This window comes from Mus musculus, chromosome 2 (genome assembly GCF_000001635.26).
Source record: "Mus musculus strain C57BL/6J chromosome 2, GRCm38.p6 C57BL/6J".
Classification (NCBI taxonomy): Eukaryota; Metazoa; Chordata; class Mammalia; order Rodentia; family Muridae; genus Mus; species Mus musculus.
In genome coordinates this window covers 151,994,769-152,013,309 of record NC_000068.7, presented here as the reverse complement: position 1 = coordinate 152,013,309, position 18,541 = coordinate 151,994,769, and the positions used below count along the sequence as shown (strand labels likewise).

The 18,541-nt window shown below is 51.2% G+C and overlaps 1 protein-coding gene across 3 annotated transcripts; it reads right to left on the bottom strand.

Moving 5' to 3' along the window:
* Positions 1-4,051: 4,051 nt before the first annotated feature.
* Slc52a3 (solute carrier protein family 52, member 3) lies at positions 4,052-16,799 on the bottom strand. 3 transcript variants are annotated; one of them, NM_027172.3, is made up of 5 exons: positions 16,659-16,799; positions 8,632-9,258; positions 7,291-7,778; positions 5,706-5,829; positions 4,052-5,364 (listed from the first exon to the last, which is right to left on the bottom strand). In NM_027172.3, the coding sequence occupies exons 2-5, from the start codon at positions 9,187-9,189 to the stop codon at positions 5,152-5,154; spliced, it is 1,383 nt and encodes a 460-aa protein (NP_081448.2). In that variant the 5' UTR covers positions 9,190-9,258; positions 16,659-16,799; the 3' UTR covers positions 4,052-5,151. The 3 variants fall into 3 exon arrangements, with proteins under 3 accessions (NP_081448.2, NP_001158291.1, NP_001158292.1); NM_001164819.1 differs by lacking the exon at positions 16,659-16,799 and adding an exon at positions 13,372-13,444; NM_001164820.1 differs by lacking the exons at positions 7,291-7,778; positions 16,659-16,799 and adding an exon at positions 13,372-13,444.
* Between the last annotated feature and the right edge of the window lie 1,742 nt (positions 16,800-18,541).

The window sequence follows — 18,541 nt, the reverse complement described above, 5'->3', positions numbered from 1 at the left end:
GTCAATCATTTTGTATCCTGAATGCGCAGCACCTTTTCCAGGGGACGCTGGTCCTTCTCTCATCTGGACCTGAGTGTCTACAGCCTGGCATGCTCTGTGGCCATCAGGATGCACAAGGACTCCAAGAGTTGTGGCATCTCAAGAGGAAACACCGGTGTTTCTACTGATGCTGCAAAAAACTACCGCACAGCAGCAGCTCTGAAAGTGTGGGGCTGGAGGCACACACCTTGACCCTGGCTTTCTGGAGGATGGAGAGTTTGAGGCCACTCTGGGTTATTCGGTGATCAATGGATTGAAATTCAAATTGACTGTAGTTTTGTAGGTTAGAATTAGCCAAGGTTTCCCAGAACTAAAAGGAGGAAATTGGCTGTCTGGGTGGAGGCTCTAGGAAAGTTGACCTCTTTCAAAATCGCTAAGACTGTGGTCAGAAACCAATCTGCACATTTGCAAGATGAGATTCTGGTTCCCTCCCTGCCTCTCTGTAGGGGTTCTACTTCTGACCTGGGCCAGCCACCAAGGCCTCTAGGTTTTTCTTGTTGGCCCCAGACTTCCATGCCTTTCCCTTGGCAGTTCTTGTGATTCTCTGCATGCTGAGGCTAATGTGGACTTGTGGAGCCCACTCAGGCAATTCCACTTGATCCTCGACTTTCAAGCCTGCTCCCTTCATTTACTTGCAAACTCCTCTGCTCTGCATGTTCCTTAGTTCCAGGAACTAAGGCGTGAAAGTCCTTCGTGAACCTTCTCAGGGTGAGGCAGGGTGGAGTGCAGGGTGAACAGTTCAGCCTTGGCCAGTTTCTGTGCACAGGCTAGGACAGGGATGGACACACACACACACACACACACACACACACACACACACACACACACAGAAGCCTTTAAAGGCTTAAGTAAGGCCACACCCAGTGGGGGTGTTTTGCCCTGTAAGGCTTTGGGTTGCCCCAGGCCAGGAAGGAAGGACCAGCTGTGCAGGAACTGGGTGGGAATCTAAGATTTCTGGGCAGGGAACCGGATTTGCCTAGACCAAAGGTAGGACTGCCTGGGTCGGGCTTTCCAGGGAACCAGTGTATGGACTGGTGTCTGGCTCATGTTTCTTCTGGGCCATTCTGAACATCTCCCTGGGGGTACCACACCAACAAAATGGCAGGATAGACTGCCTCCGAGAGACCCCGAACTCTGAGGGATTGAAGTGGCTCTCATTGGGGTTCCTGGGCAGAGGTAGGGATCTCACACTGGCTCTGGCTCTCATCTCCCCTCATGCCTTACATTTGCTGGCTTGGCTGTTCTGTCCTGTTCCTGAGTCCCTTTGTTCCAGGGGTCACTGGGTCCTGAAAGGCATTCCTACAAGAGCAGAAGGAAGAACAAAGTCCACATTTCTGCTCTGTGTTGGCCCTCGCCCAGTTCACCCAGCCAAGGCACTTGGCTCTTTCTCCACTGAGCCCCCCAGTGGAGCCTTAGCTACTTTACACCTTTTGTGCTCCTTTCAAGGTTACCCCACACAATACATTCAGGGCAACACACTGTTCTCTGGATGTCCAAGGAGGTACTTCTGCGCCCCCCACCCCCACCCCCACACCTTCTCAGGCTCACCCACTTTGCTCCCACCTGCCTGGGGACAGCATCTTTAGCTAAACTCCAAGCTAATCTCAGGCTGAGTCCAGAGGCCTGATTGCTTTCTTATTTATTAAAAGGACAGGGCATTGTTATACTTCCCAGCTTTCCCTGAGGCTCCAAGGACTCTCCTGTGTTGGCCTCCCCAGCAGTTAGGACTACAGTCCTTCTTTGCTGGCAGGTACCTTGTTGGTTGGCTATAGGAGCACCCCACATCTTGAGCCAGACTCAAGGCTGAACTTGGGGCTGGGGAGGTAGGTGACTTAGTCAGTAAAGTACTTGCCTTGCAAGAGTGTTAACCTGAATTCAACCCCCAGAACCCATACTTTAAAATGCTGGGCATGGTGGGGGTGCATGCTTTAGTAATCCCGGTGCTTAGGAGGCCGAGACAGTGAATCCTGGGAGTTCACTAGCCAGCCAGATTCACCCTGGGCTGGTGGGATGGGCAGAGGTACAGCTCAGGGGCATCAAGGGTCTGTGGTGATCAGGGCACTTCCCTGCTTGTAGAGATGGTACTGAACACTGCGCGCACACACACACACACACACACACACACACACACACACAGCCACTCGGTCCCACCCCTAAGAATCCTGGGAGTGAAGCTCTTCCCACAGTGTTCTGAGAAGCTGAATCATGCTGCCTAGGGTCAATTTACAAGCTGGAGGCTCCTAAGATGGGGTGACAGTCAAACCAGACCAAATCCCCATGTGGAGGTGACTTCCCAAATGTCAACACACTCTCCTTATCCTCCCTCTACAGAGCGTGAGCCAAGACGGCTGTGCCCTCTGTACTCATTTGTTACTCTTGGACCATCTTCCTCATCTATGCCGCTCTCTGGATACCCATGGCTACATCCTGACTGGCTGTTTAAGGGAAAGTGCAAACACAGAGTGTACTCTGGCTGGGGGTGAGGGCAGCTGAGGGATGGAGAGAGCCTAGCAAGGACAAGGCCCTAGCTTCCGCTCTCTTGCTCTCTCGTACTACAAACAAATTAACTTTCCCTGATACACGAAGATGAGACAGTTTTCATTTTCTTCGGAGTATCTATGGAGAAAACATCTCAATTCTGTCTGTTTGAGCCTTGGGTCGATTTGAAAGCTGAAGGAGTCTGTCCTGGTTAGTTTTGATTTGTCAACTTAATCGAGAGTCACCTAGGAAGAGGGAGTTTCAACAGAGAGGTTGCCATGTTTGAGGGAAATCAGCTCGATTAATGATTGATGTGGGAGGACCCGGCCCACTGTGAGTGGTGCCACCCTGGCAGGTGGCCCTGGGTTGTACAGAAAGCTGGGTGAAGATAAGGCAGAGAGAGTGAGTCAGTAAACGTCCTTCCTCCTTGGTTCGGGCTCCAGGTCCCTATACCCATTTCCTCCCAGGTTGGTCGCGGTGTTTATCACAACATCTGCTGACCTGGCGGCTTTTACCAAGAATATCAAGGAAATCTGCACCTGGTCACTTAGCCTCCTGAGGAGGGCAGATGCCTACTTCAGGGCAAGAATACCTGTCATAAAGATATGAGCCTGGATAAAGACAGTCAGCTGACAATGATGGACACTCAATTGCCAGGGGAGTTCAGAATGTCCTGTGTGACCAATGGCCTTGTCCAGTCATCTTTTTTGAGCATTCCTCATTAGATATTTGAGAGTATCTGTGTGATGGGTCATGCCCACCTGGCTATGTAAAGGGAGGACTTTTCTGTTTACAATGTCCAGAAACTGTTTTTTCTTTTTAACGGTATTGGGACGGAACTTTGGCATGCATCACGCGATCACACTGCCATTGCGATCCATGCCCAGCCTTTGTGTTCATATCTCTGTAGTAGATTGTGATACCCATGGCTGCCAGATTTGCAACTTATTCCTTAGATAACAACACTGCTTTCTTTCCCCTCTGCCTGTGCAGAGGATCACCAGATTTTAGTTTTCATTTTGCTCCTAGTATCTTCAAATGTGGACAAATAATTGGGCACCCCCAGTAGAGTACTAATGAACCTAAGTTAAAAAAAAAATGAGCAGGTTCTGTTTCCATTGAACCAAAAGGCATGAGATGCACCGTGGTTTGTGACTCTCGGTATCTTGAGGTCCAAGAAGGAAGTCTCTGTATTTCCTGTTACTTTGGAAGGGTGAACAGGAAGCAATGAACGTGTTCGTGTATGTGTGTGTACACGCCGTTCTGGTTTGTTAAGACAACTCTCACTGTTTGCCCCTTCCTGGCTTGCCTGAAACTCACTTACTGTGCAGACTTGAAGTCATAGAGATCCGCCTGCCTCTGTCTCCTTAAGGCTGGGATTAAAGGTGTGTGTCACTATTCCTGGCTGGATTTCTTGAACTTTTCATTCTCTTGCTTCGGTCTCCAGAGTGCTGGGTATTCCAGGCCAGGCCTGTACCACCCACCAGTGCCACCCCCACTCCCGCCCGCCGCGCGTGAGCACACAAGTCAAGAGTACCTGGATAAGCACCGTTTAAGTAGTTTGATTTTTGGTCATGGGACTTTGCCTTAAACAGCTGGACAATCTCTCCAGCCCTACTTTAAGAATAAAGAGGAGTGCAAGGTAGTACAAGCCAGTAAGACAACAGTCTAAAAAAAAGTGGGTGGGCATCAGGCCTCTCTCTGCTCTTGCTTCCTTGGTTCTCGACCTTGACTGAAAATGGATTAGAATTAGGCTGATACAGTGTAGCCCTCACCAGGCTTCTTGTGTGTACACAGCCCATCATGTAAAAGCATAGACAGCTTTAATTTTTACAAAAAGAAACAAAATGCAAAACAAAATAATAATTACAGACGAAACTCATCCTGCCTGAGCTACCCCTTTTGAGGTCCGCACTGTCCACTGTGTGTCCTGGTGGGGTTCACTCAGATGCACGCAGGACCCCCTTCAACTCATCTCAGGGTCTCACCATTCTGGGAGACAGGGAAGGCAGAGGGCTGTACTGGGACCCAGGACCAACAACAGGCTTGGGATGCAGAAAAGGAATGGAGGCGGGGTCCCTCCCAAGTCCTCCGATCACTTCCAGGTTGTATTAAGAAGGGTGTCCATGCAGGACAGGGTCTAGGAGAACCTGATAGATGCCTAAGCCTACAAGCGAAAGGCTGTTTACTATACCCCTCCTTTAATCGAGCAAACAGAGGCCTAGAGAATCACGAAACTTCCCTAAGGTCTCACAGTAAGCAAGAGGCAGCTAAACCTCCCAGGAGTCTTCCCCTAACATCCTTAGGCTGCCTCCAACTGAATGCTACAAACGGATCTCTCCGAAGACAGAGAACAAAGTCTGCAACTGGGGCTCATAAGCAACGGGCACTGTGCTGGAGGAGGGGCTGCACAGTGCAACTCCAGGTTGGAAGGAGGCCTTTGTGTTAAAAAGCTCAGGCCTGGCCTAACAGCTCCCCAGACCCCGATCTATGACCATGCAAGGTTGGAGTGGGGGTGTGGAGGATGGGGATGAAAAATGGAGCAAAGGGTTGTTATCCTTAGTGTCGCTGGGCTCTTCTGGCTTTTACCTTCACCGATGGGGGTACCTGGTGTCCTGAGGTGGCCAAGTGAGCCTACACGGAGCAGTCCAGGCTGCAGTAGTCGGCAGATGAGAAGAGTTTCAGTACATTAACCAGTGGGAACATGAGCAGGGCACCAATCAGAGAGCCCAGCTGCACCGCTGCCCCACACCACAAGAGGGCACTGCGACTCCGGTCACGCAAGATCACACCCAGCATCACCTTGACATAGCTGAGACAGGCTGCAAACAGCACCCAGGAGAGCACCTGCCGGGACAAGGCCACCAGGGGAGATGGAAGGGAAGAGTGCTCAAGGGCATGCCCTAGTGCAAAGAAAGAGAAGCCTCGCCGAGCTAAGGGAGATGAAATGACCCCTGACGACAAGGAGGTCCTATGGAGATGACCCTGGAGGGCTAAGGGGGTCACAGGAGTCATCCTTACAGGGTAAAAGGAAACCCAGGTGTCTCTCTCTAAGACACATGTGGGAGAAGTGGTATCCATAGCAACCCCACCTCCCTAAGCCCTGTTTTCATGCTTTTAGGCTAACAGAAAGGGTTTTCCTTGGGGTTCTCCAGGCTTGGGAAGTGAGAGTGGGAGGGGATACTTACGATAAGGACTTCTCCACCCCAGTGACCCTGCAGGACAGGGCAGGGGCTCATAGCAGCCATGGCCATATTGTAGGCCCCAAAGCCGGTCCCCAACACTGTGAGCACCCCCAGGAATAACAGCGACCTGTGGAGAAGTGAAGAAGGGCATAGAAGGGGTTGAGAAGCCTGCCTCCTGTCCCCTTCATGGACAGGGAGTAGCCTGGGCTTCCAAGGTTAGAGGTTAGACCTTGATAGAAAGAAAAAAAAAAAAATCCCAGGCTACTTAGCGTAAGGGGGACCCTGAGAGGTGTCAAGGACCTCATATCTTCATACCAGATCATAGCTCATCCACCCACACCTAGAGACTGATTCTTGACCCATCTCTGACCTATCCTTGCCTGCACAGTGGGAGTGTGGTGGGCACCTGGGGCGTGGGAGGAACACAGGTGCTGGGCAGCTTCCCAGCTGTGACTGTTGGCTATAGTTTCCTTCGTGGCACCAGCTCCTTGTCAAAGCCACCAGAAGGAGCTTTGATCTCTGCAGGGCCCTTCAGGGTGTGATATCCTTTCTCCAGGACTTTCCCTTGCTCTTGGGGAAGGCAACCATGGGCTTGGAGGTGATGCCAAAATTCTCAGAATCTGGCTGGCAGCTGAGGATATTGTTCTCCTTTGGTGAGGCTCAGAAAATTGGCCAAGCCTTCCCCTGGTCCAAGAATGAGTGTTTAGCGGAAACCATCACCGGCAGCTTCTCTTATGTTTCGACAACCTGAGACTGCTTCCCTACAGAGTCCACCTACCCAGACTAACTAGTACCATCTCCAAGTCCTGCACAGAAGAGACATGCTGAGTTTTGGATTGTGTAGGACATGTCCTCCCTCCATCAGAGTGAGCATAGCCCACCTGACCCCAGCTTTTCTGTACGTGTCTCCGTCGTTTCCTCTCTCTCTTTCCCCCTCCCCCTCTCTCTTATTGCCAGGTTTCCAGGACCAAGCCTGTGTCCCGCAGAACTTGTTTCTGCCCCAGAGTTTGAAGCCCTAGGGAGAACTGGTGGACTCCCTCAGATCACTGCCCCTGTTTTGGTCCCAGGTGGGTCTGTGTTTGTAGCAAATCTGAACAGCTAGAGGGTAGGAGGGGCAGTGGCAGCTAGGCCAGGTCCCCTAAGCTTAGAGATTCCAATGTGGATGTTTCTCCTTGGGGGTGGGGGTGGGGGAGTCAAGACTCATTTTACTTTTGAGCCAGGGTCACATCCACTCTGGTAGCCTCAATCACATCCTTGCCTAGCTATCCTAGAAGTGCAACTTGATGGGGTTGGCTGAGCCAGAGGCAGTAGGGTACGGCTGAACAAACCCATCTCCATTTCTCTCATAGAGAACACTGAGAACCACCCATATCACATTCCCAGACATCCTTGGAGGAAGGATTGTCACTCCCATTTTTCAGATAGGTACCCTGGAGGCACAGAGGCAAAGCTTTGTGCTACCTCATACATCTGGGAGACCATATCACCAACTACCTCATATATTGGCCAGTGAGCAGGTGGGGCTTAGCATTTGGGGTTCTGAAATAAAGTGATCCCCACTAGAGTTCCCTGGGTCGGGGTGGGGTACCTGTTAGGCAGGAAGATGGGGAGGAAGCAGGCGAGGGGGCTGGCCACGGAGCTGAGGGTGGCAGACAGGTGGTAGGCAACAGGCCCATAAGGCAGGCAGGAGTAGGTCTGCACGGAGGGCAGAACGCCATTGGTGAGTGCATTGACAAAGGCCACCACGGAGTAGATGAAGGCCAGCTGGGCTGGGCGGAGCGAAGCCACACTGGCTTCCACTGATCCCTTGCCTGGGCTGCTCACAGGGGCACCCAGGGAGCTGGTGTCCTCTGTGTCTCGGGGCCTGATAGAGTGCAGGGTGACCTGGGAGTGGAGGAGGTCCTCTATGGAGCCTTGCCGTCCCCAGGGCTGCCTCTGCAGGAGGAAGAAGGCCACCAGACAGCAGCCTGTCAGGAAAGACAGCAGTAGGAAGAAGAGCAGTGGCGAGAAGCGAGGGGCCAGGTAGCGGCTCTCCTGGTGCCAGCTGGGCGACGGCAGGGAAGGGCTAAGGTTTCCCTGTGAAGAAACAAAGCTGCAGTCAGCCATGCCGTTGGGGGAGGCCGAGGCGTCAGAAACAATTGCTACATCACAGATTCGAAGATAAAAACCTGGGCCTGAGGGGGTCAGAGACATCTCCACCTTAGGTTCTCATTCCCCCAGTCCTTTAGAAAGCCCCCAATCTAATGAAAAGACCAGAACACATCACTCTAAGACAGACTTTAGTACCAGTTACTCTAAACCAGTTGAGTTGGGACAAAGTCATAGTTCCCCAAGGCCCGCTGGGGAGGGGTATGGACATTTTCAGGGCTGAAATAGCCCACCTTTGTCTTGTCACTTGTCAGATTCCATCGGAGTTGATGACAAGTCACCTTTGCTCATCAGCCCTCTCCCCTCCCAGAGTGACCTCCACACCCTGAAGAGCTCCATGCCCCTGCCCTTCACTGTCTGCTGTCTGGGACAGTTTAATTTCTATCACCTTTAAATCTCAAACTTGTATGAAGCTCCAACACTCACACACTTCTAATGGTCTTTCTGCCTCCTGCCCACCCCACACACTTTAATGTGTAGCCCTTAGTGGACAAGATGGCTCAGCAGGTGAAGGCACGTTGCCATGCAAGGCCGACGACGTGTGCTACATCCCTAGAGCCCTTGTGAAGGTGGGAAGGAGAACTGACTCTACAGAGCTGTCCACTTGTGCTGTGGCTTGTGGCCCTACACATGTGTGTGTCAGGATACACACAATAATAAGATAAATAAATAAAAGAATATGTAGTTATGCCAAGTAAGGGAAATAATGGAAGCCCATCTTCCCTTCCCTACACTGGGGACAAAGCACAGTACAACAATGGCTCCGGGCCACACAGGGTACCTGAGTGATGGGAGTCTCCATAGTGTTCAAGGTGGTCCCTGGTGTCTCCGTGACATTGACACAGGTGGTGATACCGGAGCCTTGGACAAGGGCCACCAGGGCAGGCAGGAGGCCACTGAGCCCCTCGCCTATGAAGAAGGTGGTAAGATAGTACGTAGGCAGCTGGCTCATGAAGGGCAAGAAGGTGACAGAAGAGGTGCAGTCCACCAGGGCCAGGAAGAAGGTGAGGACGATGAAGGCCACACTATGCTGTCCACCCTGTATCCAGGAGGTCACGTTCCACAGGAAGGCTAGGAGAATGCAGGCAGCCGTGCCTACGCACAGGATAAGGAAGATCACAGGCACCTCAGACAGGCAGCCGGGTCGGAAGCGGTGCATCAGGGTGACCAGGAGGGGGCCTATGTTGGCCAGCTGGATGACCACAGTGAGGTAAGAAGGCAGGTACCAGGCCTCGGGCAACTCAGTCACCAGCAGGGGCAGCTCCACCCAGAGCCCATTGATGGCCACCCAGGAGCCCATGCCAAAGACGCAGACCAGTAGGTGTGTCAGGAAGGCCATTGTGGGCAGCCCAGGCCAGACGATATCCTGTCCTCCAGGTCAGGCTGCAGAGGGACTGGTGGAGGACACCTGGTGAGACAGTTACAATTTCATCATCAACAAGCTGGCTTAGTATTAGCAGAAAATACAGTTGCATTTGTTCACAGATAACCTTTAACTGGGCAAGGTTTTCCTAGGCAGGACTCAGAAATCCTCACATCATAAAAGAAAAGATTTATATATCCAACTTCCAAAATGTCAAAACTCACAAACACAGTAAATGCAAACAGGCAAACAAAATACCTTCTGTAAAAAAAAAAAAAATCAATGGCATGGTCAAAAGACAGATGATAACCTGGGAAAGATAGGGTTAAATCAGATAAAAGGCTTGGTTCTTCAATATATAAAGAGTTGTTGCAAACCAACAACTGAAAACCCCAGAAACAAATTTGCTAAGGATATAAACAATTTAGAGAGAGAGAAAAAAAAACCCCACATAGGTAGGTCTTTGACCCATGAACAGGTTACCATCTCCAGGATGCTATATTTCCATGGTTGCATGTTAATTTTCACATGATTTGGAAAAGTCAGCAGATGTAACTTTTTTTTGATAATCATAGCAAAAGAAGTTTACCCGTCTCACACTAGTGTCTTTGATGAGCAGGTGAGGAAGAAGAGGCTCAGAAAGGCAAAGTCACATGCCCAAGGCCACCCAGCCAGCATATGGCATGTGCCTTTGTGGGAGCTGTAGCACTCCAGAGGGCTCCTCCTTGTACAGAGTAAGGGGGAACCCCTTTCCTCTCCTCATGTGCCCTTGAGCTGGTCCCATGCCAGCACTTGTCTAATTGGGTAACCACAAGCAGACTCCAACTCTTTTTGTTTTCTTCCTGCTTTGGTTTTGAGACAAAACTCTGACTATTTAGCCCAGGCTAGCCTAGAGCTCCAGATTTTTTTTTCCACTTTTGCCTCAGGATATATTCTTGCCACCACACTCATGAATCCCCTTTGGTTCTAGTAGTTCTAGAGCTTTCTCATGGTCAAACCTCACCGGGAATCTCTGATGCTTTGTGGGCTCCTTTCCATGGTCCCTACTCAGGAAACCCACCTAGGATCAGAAAATCATATAGGAGATGGGAGAAGAGGAGGGACCAGACCTGGAGGCTATCTCGTTCTCACCCAGGGCTCCCCTGGCCTGACCCCAGGGTTGCTAGAGGACCTGGATGGAGACAGGCAGTTCCAAGCTCCTGCCCCACCTTCAAAGCTGTACTGAACTGCAGTTTCTTCTCCACCCAGATTCCTGCAAGACCTTGCACCGGGGAGCCTTCCTAGCGCCCTTGCTGGGCTGGTGCTCTAGCCCTGCCAGTCACTGCTCTGCTGACTTCCTGACAAATGATAAATGATAAAGGGAACAGAGGGAGCCAGTAATTAGAGGAGTAACTTCCCGTTTAGGACTGTCACGAGAAAGGAGAGATAGGCAGAGTTCCATCAAGGTCTGTCCCCATGTCTGCTCTATCCTGCTCTCTAAGTCTGAAGTCGCTGTAAGGAACTTGAAGTGGCTGACATCGAGGGGGATGTCCCAGGAAGAGGGGACAACATGTAGGAAAGTCAGACTGCTGCTCTCAGAGCAATGAAGGCTCCAAGTGTGGCAGGGACATGTTTAAAAGATGAGCGTGAGTTGGGGTGTGGCTCAGGTATTGACCTCCGAGATCCATGTATGCCAGGCAGGAGCTCTGTCGCCAAGCTATCTATGCACAGCCCCACTGCTTGTCCTTTTAATCTGGAGACAGGGTCTCACTGAGTTGTCCAGGCCAGCTGTGATCTCGTTCTATAGTCCAGACAGGCACCCCCCTGCCTCAGCCTCCCTAAAAGCTGTTACTACAGGCCTGGGTCATGAGGCATGCATGGGCCAGTGTCTGTATTTTCTGCCCTATCTTCAGAGGCCTTTTGGCTCTTGTTCACTCGGGTATGTAACCTGCCATTATTGGGTGCCTATACCTAGTTGAACAATTGTCTTTGCTCTTAGGAATGTGAATAGATCTGTCACCAAGGAAACAGAAAATCAAAATGCAGAGCCGCTCCAGGCAGCGTCGAGTACTTCAGAGCCAAGAAGAATTGGGAGGTGAGAATATGGGTGTCAGAGGAGTCTGGGGACTGAGGGTCCAAGGTAGAGATGGTCAACCAGTGTAGGGTGCTCTCCATGTTCTAAGATTAGCCTTGGGGCTAGCATGACTGTGGCTCTAAGATTAAGAGCGGCAGAGAAGCCGAGAGGAAGTCACCAGCCCTTCAAGGACAGTGTGGATGTGTCCTCATTGACCCCTCCTAGGTGAAGGAAGACCAGTCTTGATGGTTGCAGTGAGGACTGTGACAGGGAGCCACAAATGAAGCAGGGTCCTGACCAACATTGAGCCATCATGGCTGCTTGGGATCCACCTGTATTAAACCCCTTACATCTGCAGCCTCTCTGCAGTCCTGGATTGACTTCCATTCCTTCACAGAAGAAAAAACCGAGGCTCAGAAAGGAAAAAGAAATGGTCAGAGGTCACACAGCTGCTCGGGGTGTGTGGGACTATAAAGCAGGCACCAGGAAAGAATGAGGAGAGAAGTGACCTAAAATTTCAGTCTCTGGGGCCAGGTAGTCAGGAGTAAGATAGAGGGGAGGGGCCAGAGACATGGGCCCTAAGATAGAGCTGCTTCCTGGGTGCCAGGATCCCTTTGGGGAGAGACAAGACAAGGGCTCTGACTGAGGCAAGGTCCAGAAGCAAGTGGTGACAAGGGACATCAGAGGATGAGATTAGGCTTGGCCCTTCTGTGTGTGAGTGTGTGTGTCTGTGTGTGTGCTTTGCAGGGGTGAACCAAGGTCTTGTGTATGCTAAGCAAGTTTACACCACCCTCTTTGTTACTTTTACATCAAACACTGAGTGTCAGCAGCCCCACAGCCCCATTGTGTGGCACTGGGTCGCCTCCTCCCCTGTGTGGCCTGACCTTGGTCCTGAACTGTAACAATTTCCTGGCTCCTGTGCGAAGCCTGCCATCTCAGGATCCTCAGAAGCCAGCTAGTCAAGGAACCTATCTATCTGTGTCTATCAGTCAGTACAGAGCTCTCCCATGGGAACTGGGGTATGTGTGGGGGTATTTACTCCTATGCGGAGGCAGCATCTGGCTTGCAAGGGACTGGGCCACCCTACACCCAGACGCCATGGTTGGGCGCTTTCTCTGCATAGATAGGCTGGCAGCTGGTGGGCACTGAGTGGAGGGGGCCCAGACTGGAGAGAGCCGGCCCTGGCCTGCAGGTGGCCCTGGGGATGGGGTAAGGACCTGCTCTGGGTAGCAGAGCAGGGGACCAGAAAGCCAATCTCGGGAAGGGGGTGGGGTGCTGAAAAGGGGGTGAGGAAAAGTGAAAGAGTGACTGATGGGTGGGTGACAGGGCACTGGGGCCCAGAGAGCCAACAGACCCTGAAGTAGGCTGAAGGAAAGATGCTGGAACAGAGGGGACAGGAGAAGCTGAGGCAGAGGCAGAGACAAAGAGGAGGTGTAGGTTCAGGAGCTGCTACGGGGTGGCCAGGAGCCTGGGCCCTCCCACATCCAAGTAGGACAGGAGTTTTCACCTATGGCCCCCAACTCATGCCAATTCAAGTTCCCTTTGCAAAGACTTGTTTGGGCAACCACACACCCAGAAAGCAGTTTGGTGGCAGTGGCACCCTGCCCATCCTGATCTCAGAGAGCTGTCTGCCATGCAGGCCTGTGCTCTCTCCATCTATGATCTCGGGTCACTTGCTCATCTTCTCTGAGCCTCCTAGGAGGTCCCACCCGTGAAAGGGCCTGGGTATGTCATGGCTTAGTGACCCAGGTCTCAGGGAAGGAGGGAGGGAGTAGGTCTCAAGGCTCCTTTCCTTCCTCCCCTCCCTGCAGGCTAGGAAAGGCATCCGGCCTCCCACACCAGCCGAACTTTGGAGGAGAGCCATCCCCAGACTGGTGGGACCTTGTGCACCCAGGCCAGGTGGCTGAAGCTGGGCAGGTGGATACAGGTGTTGCTTAGCATCCAACACCAAGCAGGGCCGCCGGGCTGGGAGCGCAAGGGCGGCTCACTATCCACAGCTGTTCCGCTTATCCCAGCCGCCCTCCTGTCGGGAACTAGGGGAAAGGTCATAGGCCACCCGCTGTCCCCTGCCCAACACCCCCTGCCCATGCCCAACCGCCACTCACCGAGAGTCAAGGAGGTCTGCCTGCACGGTGACTCCAAAAGTCTGTGGCGGCACCTGTCTGTCCCCGCCCTGGTGGCAGGAAGGTAGGCGGGACCCGGGAGTGGCCCTGTGACAGCACTCAGGAACCACTGCCTGCAGCCCGCAGGACCTGAGCTTTCTACATCCCGCCCCTCTCCTTCCCTCGGGAACAAGTCAGGGGTAGGGCAGAGTCTCTTGCAGTCAGAAGTAAGTTAGCCATTACCCCTCACTCTTGCCTTTGGAAATTTATTACATGAGCACTTCTGTACAGATGAGGAAAGTGAGGGCTTGAATGGAGCCACACAGCTCTGGGGGGACCCTCAAGCCTCTGGTGTCTGGGCAACAGTAACTTAAACCTGCAGGGCAGGGGATGCTTTTCTGCCCCATCTCACAGATGGGGAAACTGAGACTCGGGAAGGAATATGCTTGTTCCAAGGGAAATGTAACAGGAAGCATGGGCTAGGCCTGGAGTCAGAACCAAACCGGGGGGGGGGGGGGAGGAGGAGGGGGGAGTGTCCAACAAGTCTTGGAACTCAGCCTCCTTTCAAATGGCCTTCTGTGAGCAATTCAGCTTTCTGAACTGTCTGCAGCTCTTAGCTCTTAGAGATCCCTCTGTGACAGAGACCTGCCACCCCCCACCCCCACCCCCATTCAGCAGGCAGTGTGCTATGCGGCTCAGAAAACACTACTCAAAGTGTACCTAGAAGATAGCAACTGGTCTCGCATCTCTCACCCTATCCTACCCCAAGCAGTTATCTTTCCATCTTTGGTACAGTTTGAGCCAGTCCTTCTCAGGCTTGCAGAAGCAGCCTGAGGCCTTTGGCCACAGAATCTACATCTACCTGTGAAAGCGGGCCAAGAGTCATAGTGTATCTACACAATAGATGGCTACATAGACAGCTCTTATCACCAGGACACTTTAGCTCTCTAATGAGAGAATCTTCACTCGTGTGCTCTGCCTTCCTCTCCCTGATAACCTGGGTGCCACCACCCCTCCCAAGCCCCTTTGTCATGAAACCTCCTGGACTCGATCCCACCCCTGACCCTGCTCCTAGCCTCAGATTCTGTGGCACTTTGGCTGGGCTTCCTCTCGCGGATGTGTCTCCTATTCATACACGTGTCTGTCAGTACACGTGAAGAGCCTGAACCAAGGCCAAACGTGTTAGCCTCAGGGACATAGGCTTGGCTCTGAAAGAGAAGCCTCCCTAGCAGAGGCTACTCCAGTGCCCTGGAATGCTGTCCTCCCAGGTCCAGTAGGGATTCCCTCCATTCCAACCACCCTCCTTGTGCCCAGCCAGTGGCCAGCCTCTCGCAGGTGCTCCACGTGGTACTGCTATTTCAGTGAACCGTTATCAACCCTTGGAGGCTCTGTGCTGCTCATCTAATCATTCCAAGTAAGTCCTTTCCCACTGGGGACCAGTAAGCTTCAACGCCTTATGGGACTCCTACCAGTTTGCCCTGGCTACTTTCAGAAATACCTCTGAGCCACTGTAGTCCACCTTATCCTTCAATGGGACATCCGTTCTGCCTGATCCAAGCTTATCCTCGAATGTCAAGTGCCACTCCCACTAAGGCACTCTCTTGTCTTGTCTGTAACAGCCACCTGCATGGGCTGTGTGGGCGTGGCTCACTGTTCACTGCATACGTGAATGGACCCCTCCCTGTGTGTGAGTCCTCCCTGACACTTGCAATCCTTTAGAATGTCCTTTATAGCTTTTGTTTATTTAAAAAGCCTTTACTTCTGAATAGTTTCCTCCCAGTCTACAGCCTGCATTTTTGGTGATGGGGATGGACCCAGGGTTTAGATAGGTACTTTAACACTGAGTCACACCCCCAAATCCTTTGAGCAGTTTAAAGGTTACAGAAAGTTTAATGTTTATATGCACAAGCTGGGCTAAGGAACAGGGGCTAAACTCACAGTCTGTTTATTCCTCTGGTTTTGAGACAAGCATGTGCCCCCAGGCTTGCCTCAAATTCCTTAACTCCCCAGAGAGGGCCTTGAACGTCTGAGCCTTCCGCCTCCTGGTTTTATGCAGGGTTGGGAATCTAAACCAGGGCTTTGTGCATGCTAAGCAAGTGCTTTACCAATTGGGTTACATCCCCAACAACTCCTCGATTCTGAAGTTACTTTTTGTGCTTAAAGTCAGAGACCTCTCAAGCCAGGTATTGTGGCGCACACCTTTGATACTAGCTAGCACTTGGAAGGCAGAGGCAGGCAGATCTCTGAGTTCGAGGCCACCTTGAACTACAAAACGAGATCTAGGACAGCCAGGACTACATGAGAAACCCTGTTTAGAAAAACCTCAAAAAAAGAAAGAAAAAAAAAAGAAAAGAAAGAGGAGAAAAGAAAGAAAGGAAAAGAAAAGAAAGGAAAAGAAAAGAAAGGAAAGGAAAAGAAAAGAAAAGAAAAGAAAAGAAAAGAAAAGAAAAGAAAAAAAGTTATGTCTTTCTTTAGGGGCTTCATTATCAAGTCCAGTTAATTCAACAACTTCAGTTAATAGCTAGCTGTAATCCTGGCACCGTGGGAAGGGCTTAGGATGTACAAGTGAACAAGGGTTCAAAGTTCTGGCCCTTGGCAAACCCACTTTCTAGCAGAGATGAATGCACCAGCAGCTTACCCCTTTATAAGATACATATACATATACGTGTGTGTATATATATATATACATATACATACACACACACACACACACATATATATATATATACATACATATACATATATATATATATTTTATAGTGGGGCTGGGAGCCCGAGAAGGGTGGGTGGGGCGCCCTCTGGATAGGACAGTTCCTGGGGAGCCAAGGTGAGGAAGTGCTCCTGTCTGCAACCTGTTTGTCCTGTCGCCAGGGATTCTTTCTTGTCGGATCAGCTTAGCTCCGCCCATTGCCGGCGCTCATTTATCTGAAAAGATCGCAACTACAAAGTTTGGAGCGGTCACACAGGCCTGTAATTTCAGCTCTCGGGAAGTTGAAGCAGAATCAAAAGCCAGCGTGGACTCCAGAACAAGACACTGCTATGTCTTTCTGAAAACAAAACTAAAGGGCCGTCAAATGGCTCATCAGGTAAAGGCGCCTGCGCCCAGCCTGCCAAACTTGAGTTTGATCACCGGGACCCATATGATGGAAGGAGAAAATCGATTTCCGTAAGTTGCCCTCTGACCCACACACACAGTGTTGCATTTGCCCCCTCCTCCCCTAAATACATGTTCTAGAAAAGACTCTGGTTCATGAAGAAACACAAAAGAACAACTCATCCATAACTGGTACCTGCAAATATGTAGATCCTCGGGCAACTCGAGGTGGGGCTCACGTTCCTTGGAGAACCCCAAAAGTAGAGACCAACCTGTCCCCATCTGGCCAGGTCGCACAAGAAGGAAGGTTCTCGTCACACCACAGGCGCAGTTTCCTGACCGCGCCCTCGAGTAGGAAGTCCAGGCGCGAAGGCGCCGCTGCAGTTCATAAAGCAGCCGCCAGGGGCGCAAAGCCTGCGTCTACAGAGGTGTGTTGGGTGGGGGCAGGGAGGGGTAGTTCTTAGAATTTCACTGCTAAGTGCTCTTACCACCACTCCAGGGTGCGATCGGTGGGTCCTCAAAGCTAAGAGTGAAGAGAAGATGGGAGTGAAGCATGAAATGTGAGTGTGGCTAAAGTGCCAAGAGAGAACAGGGTTAGGGAAGGACTCCAGACCATCCAAGGACCCATTTGCTTCCTTTGCGGGGCGGCAGCACCTCGCAGTTTAAAAGCAGCTGACCACACACTCAAGAATACAGCTCAAGAGTGCGGGGCAGGGAGGGGTTGGTAAATATACACCAGGTAACTTTATTCGTTTGAAAACCATCCTCACGAATATACCCCACAAATTCCTTAGGGATGTATGTGTGAAATTTAGCATCCACAAGAAACATGTAGAAGCATTGATAGTGGGGTGGGGGTGGGGGTACAAGGGCGCAGGAAGGGGGAGGGAAGAAGGAGCAAAGAGGACTTTGGCCTGAACAGATATGTTTTAACCATCTGTGAATATGTAAACCTGTTGATTATTTAAAACCTAAACTTATAACATACTTTAAAAGTAACAAAAATATCCGATGTGGGCTGGAGAGATGGCTCAGCAGTTAAGAGCACTGACTGCTCTTCCAGAGGTCCTGAGTTCAATTCCCAGCAACCACATGGTGGCTCACAACCATCTGTAATGGGGATCCTATGTCCTTTTCTGGTGTGTCTGAAGACAGTGACAGTGTACACACATATATGGAATAAATAAATCTAAAATAATTATATCTGATGCTAATTTATGCTGCACACAGGTTGAGGGAGGTGACAGGTCTCTTTATTCTTCTGTGAAAACTACAATTAGCAGGCATGTCTGCTAAATGTGACTAAATGTAGCTATTGATAGGGCTTGACCCAAAACTGTAAACTTACACGATGAGATTTTAATATTTTTAGTAAGTCTATTGCCCGGTTCTCTGTAGATGACAGTATCAAGTTTCAATGTTAAAAAGTTGGACACACCTGTTTTAGGCATGCTGGGGAGTGGAGGTGGAGGGAATCTCATACATACAGATCATAGGTAAGGGGTTATATGCCCTCTAACCAAGTCTGAGGAATGGGGTGGGGCAGAGAGCCAATCCCGGGTGTGCAGGCAGGGATGGACACTTGTACACACCTTTGCTGCCCAGTAAAAGGCTGGACCCGGGGAGTAAAGGAACGTGGAAATACCCCTCTCTCTGCTGAGACAGAGACTCCCCACTCACAGAGCAGGGCTAGTGCGGGGTTATAAACGGTGGGGGAATACCTGGTAGTACCCTGCGTGGATGCTGCGCAATCCCGCACCACGAGAAGGTGTGAGCAGGTCAAAGTGTTAGTTTGGTTGAGGCCAGGAAGATTAAGAGCAAACTTCACGCTGACTGCTTGCGCGGAGAATTTGAGTGCTTGCAGGTTTGAGAAGTTGTCACCAGGTGGCGCTGGCTGGATGACTTGAGAAGGGCCGTGGAGTTGGTAGAGAAGATCTGGGATGGGCGTTGTCTTCCCCGAATTTCACTGTGTTCTCGGCAGGGAAGGACAGCAGGGACATGTCCCCCAAATAGACCTAAGATCTTCCCTATGGACTGCGTGTCAGACTGACCTTTCCAGAGATGCGTAGGACCCAGGAT

Bases quoted from the DNA above. Each gene is read 5' to 3' on its own strand.
- Slc52a3 (NM_027172.3), bottom strand. From the start codon at position 9,189: ATGGCCTTCCTGACACACCTACTGGTCTGCGTCTTTGGCATGGGCTCC. The intron at 5,830-7,290 runs GTACCCCACCCC...ACTTCTCCACAG, and splicing joins CCCATCTTCCTGCCTAACAG to GTCGCTGTTATTCCTGGGGG. The intron at 5,365-5,705 runs GTAAGTATCCCC...TTGTCCCGGCAG, and splicing joins GGGGTGGAGAAGTCCTTATC to GTGCTCTCCTGGGTGCTGTT.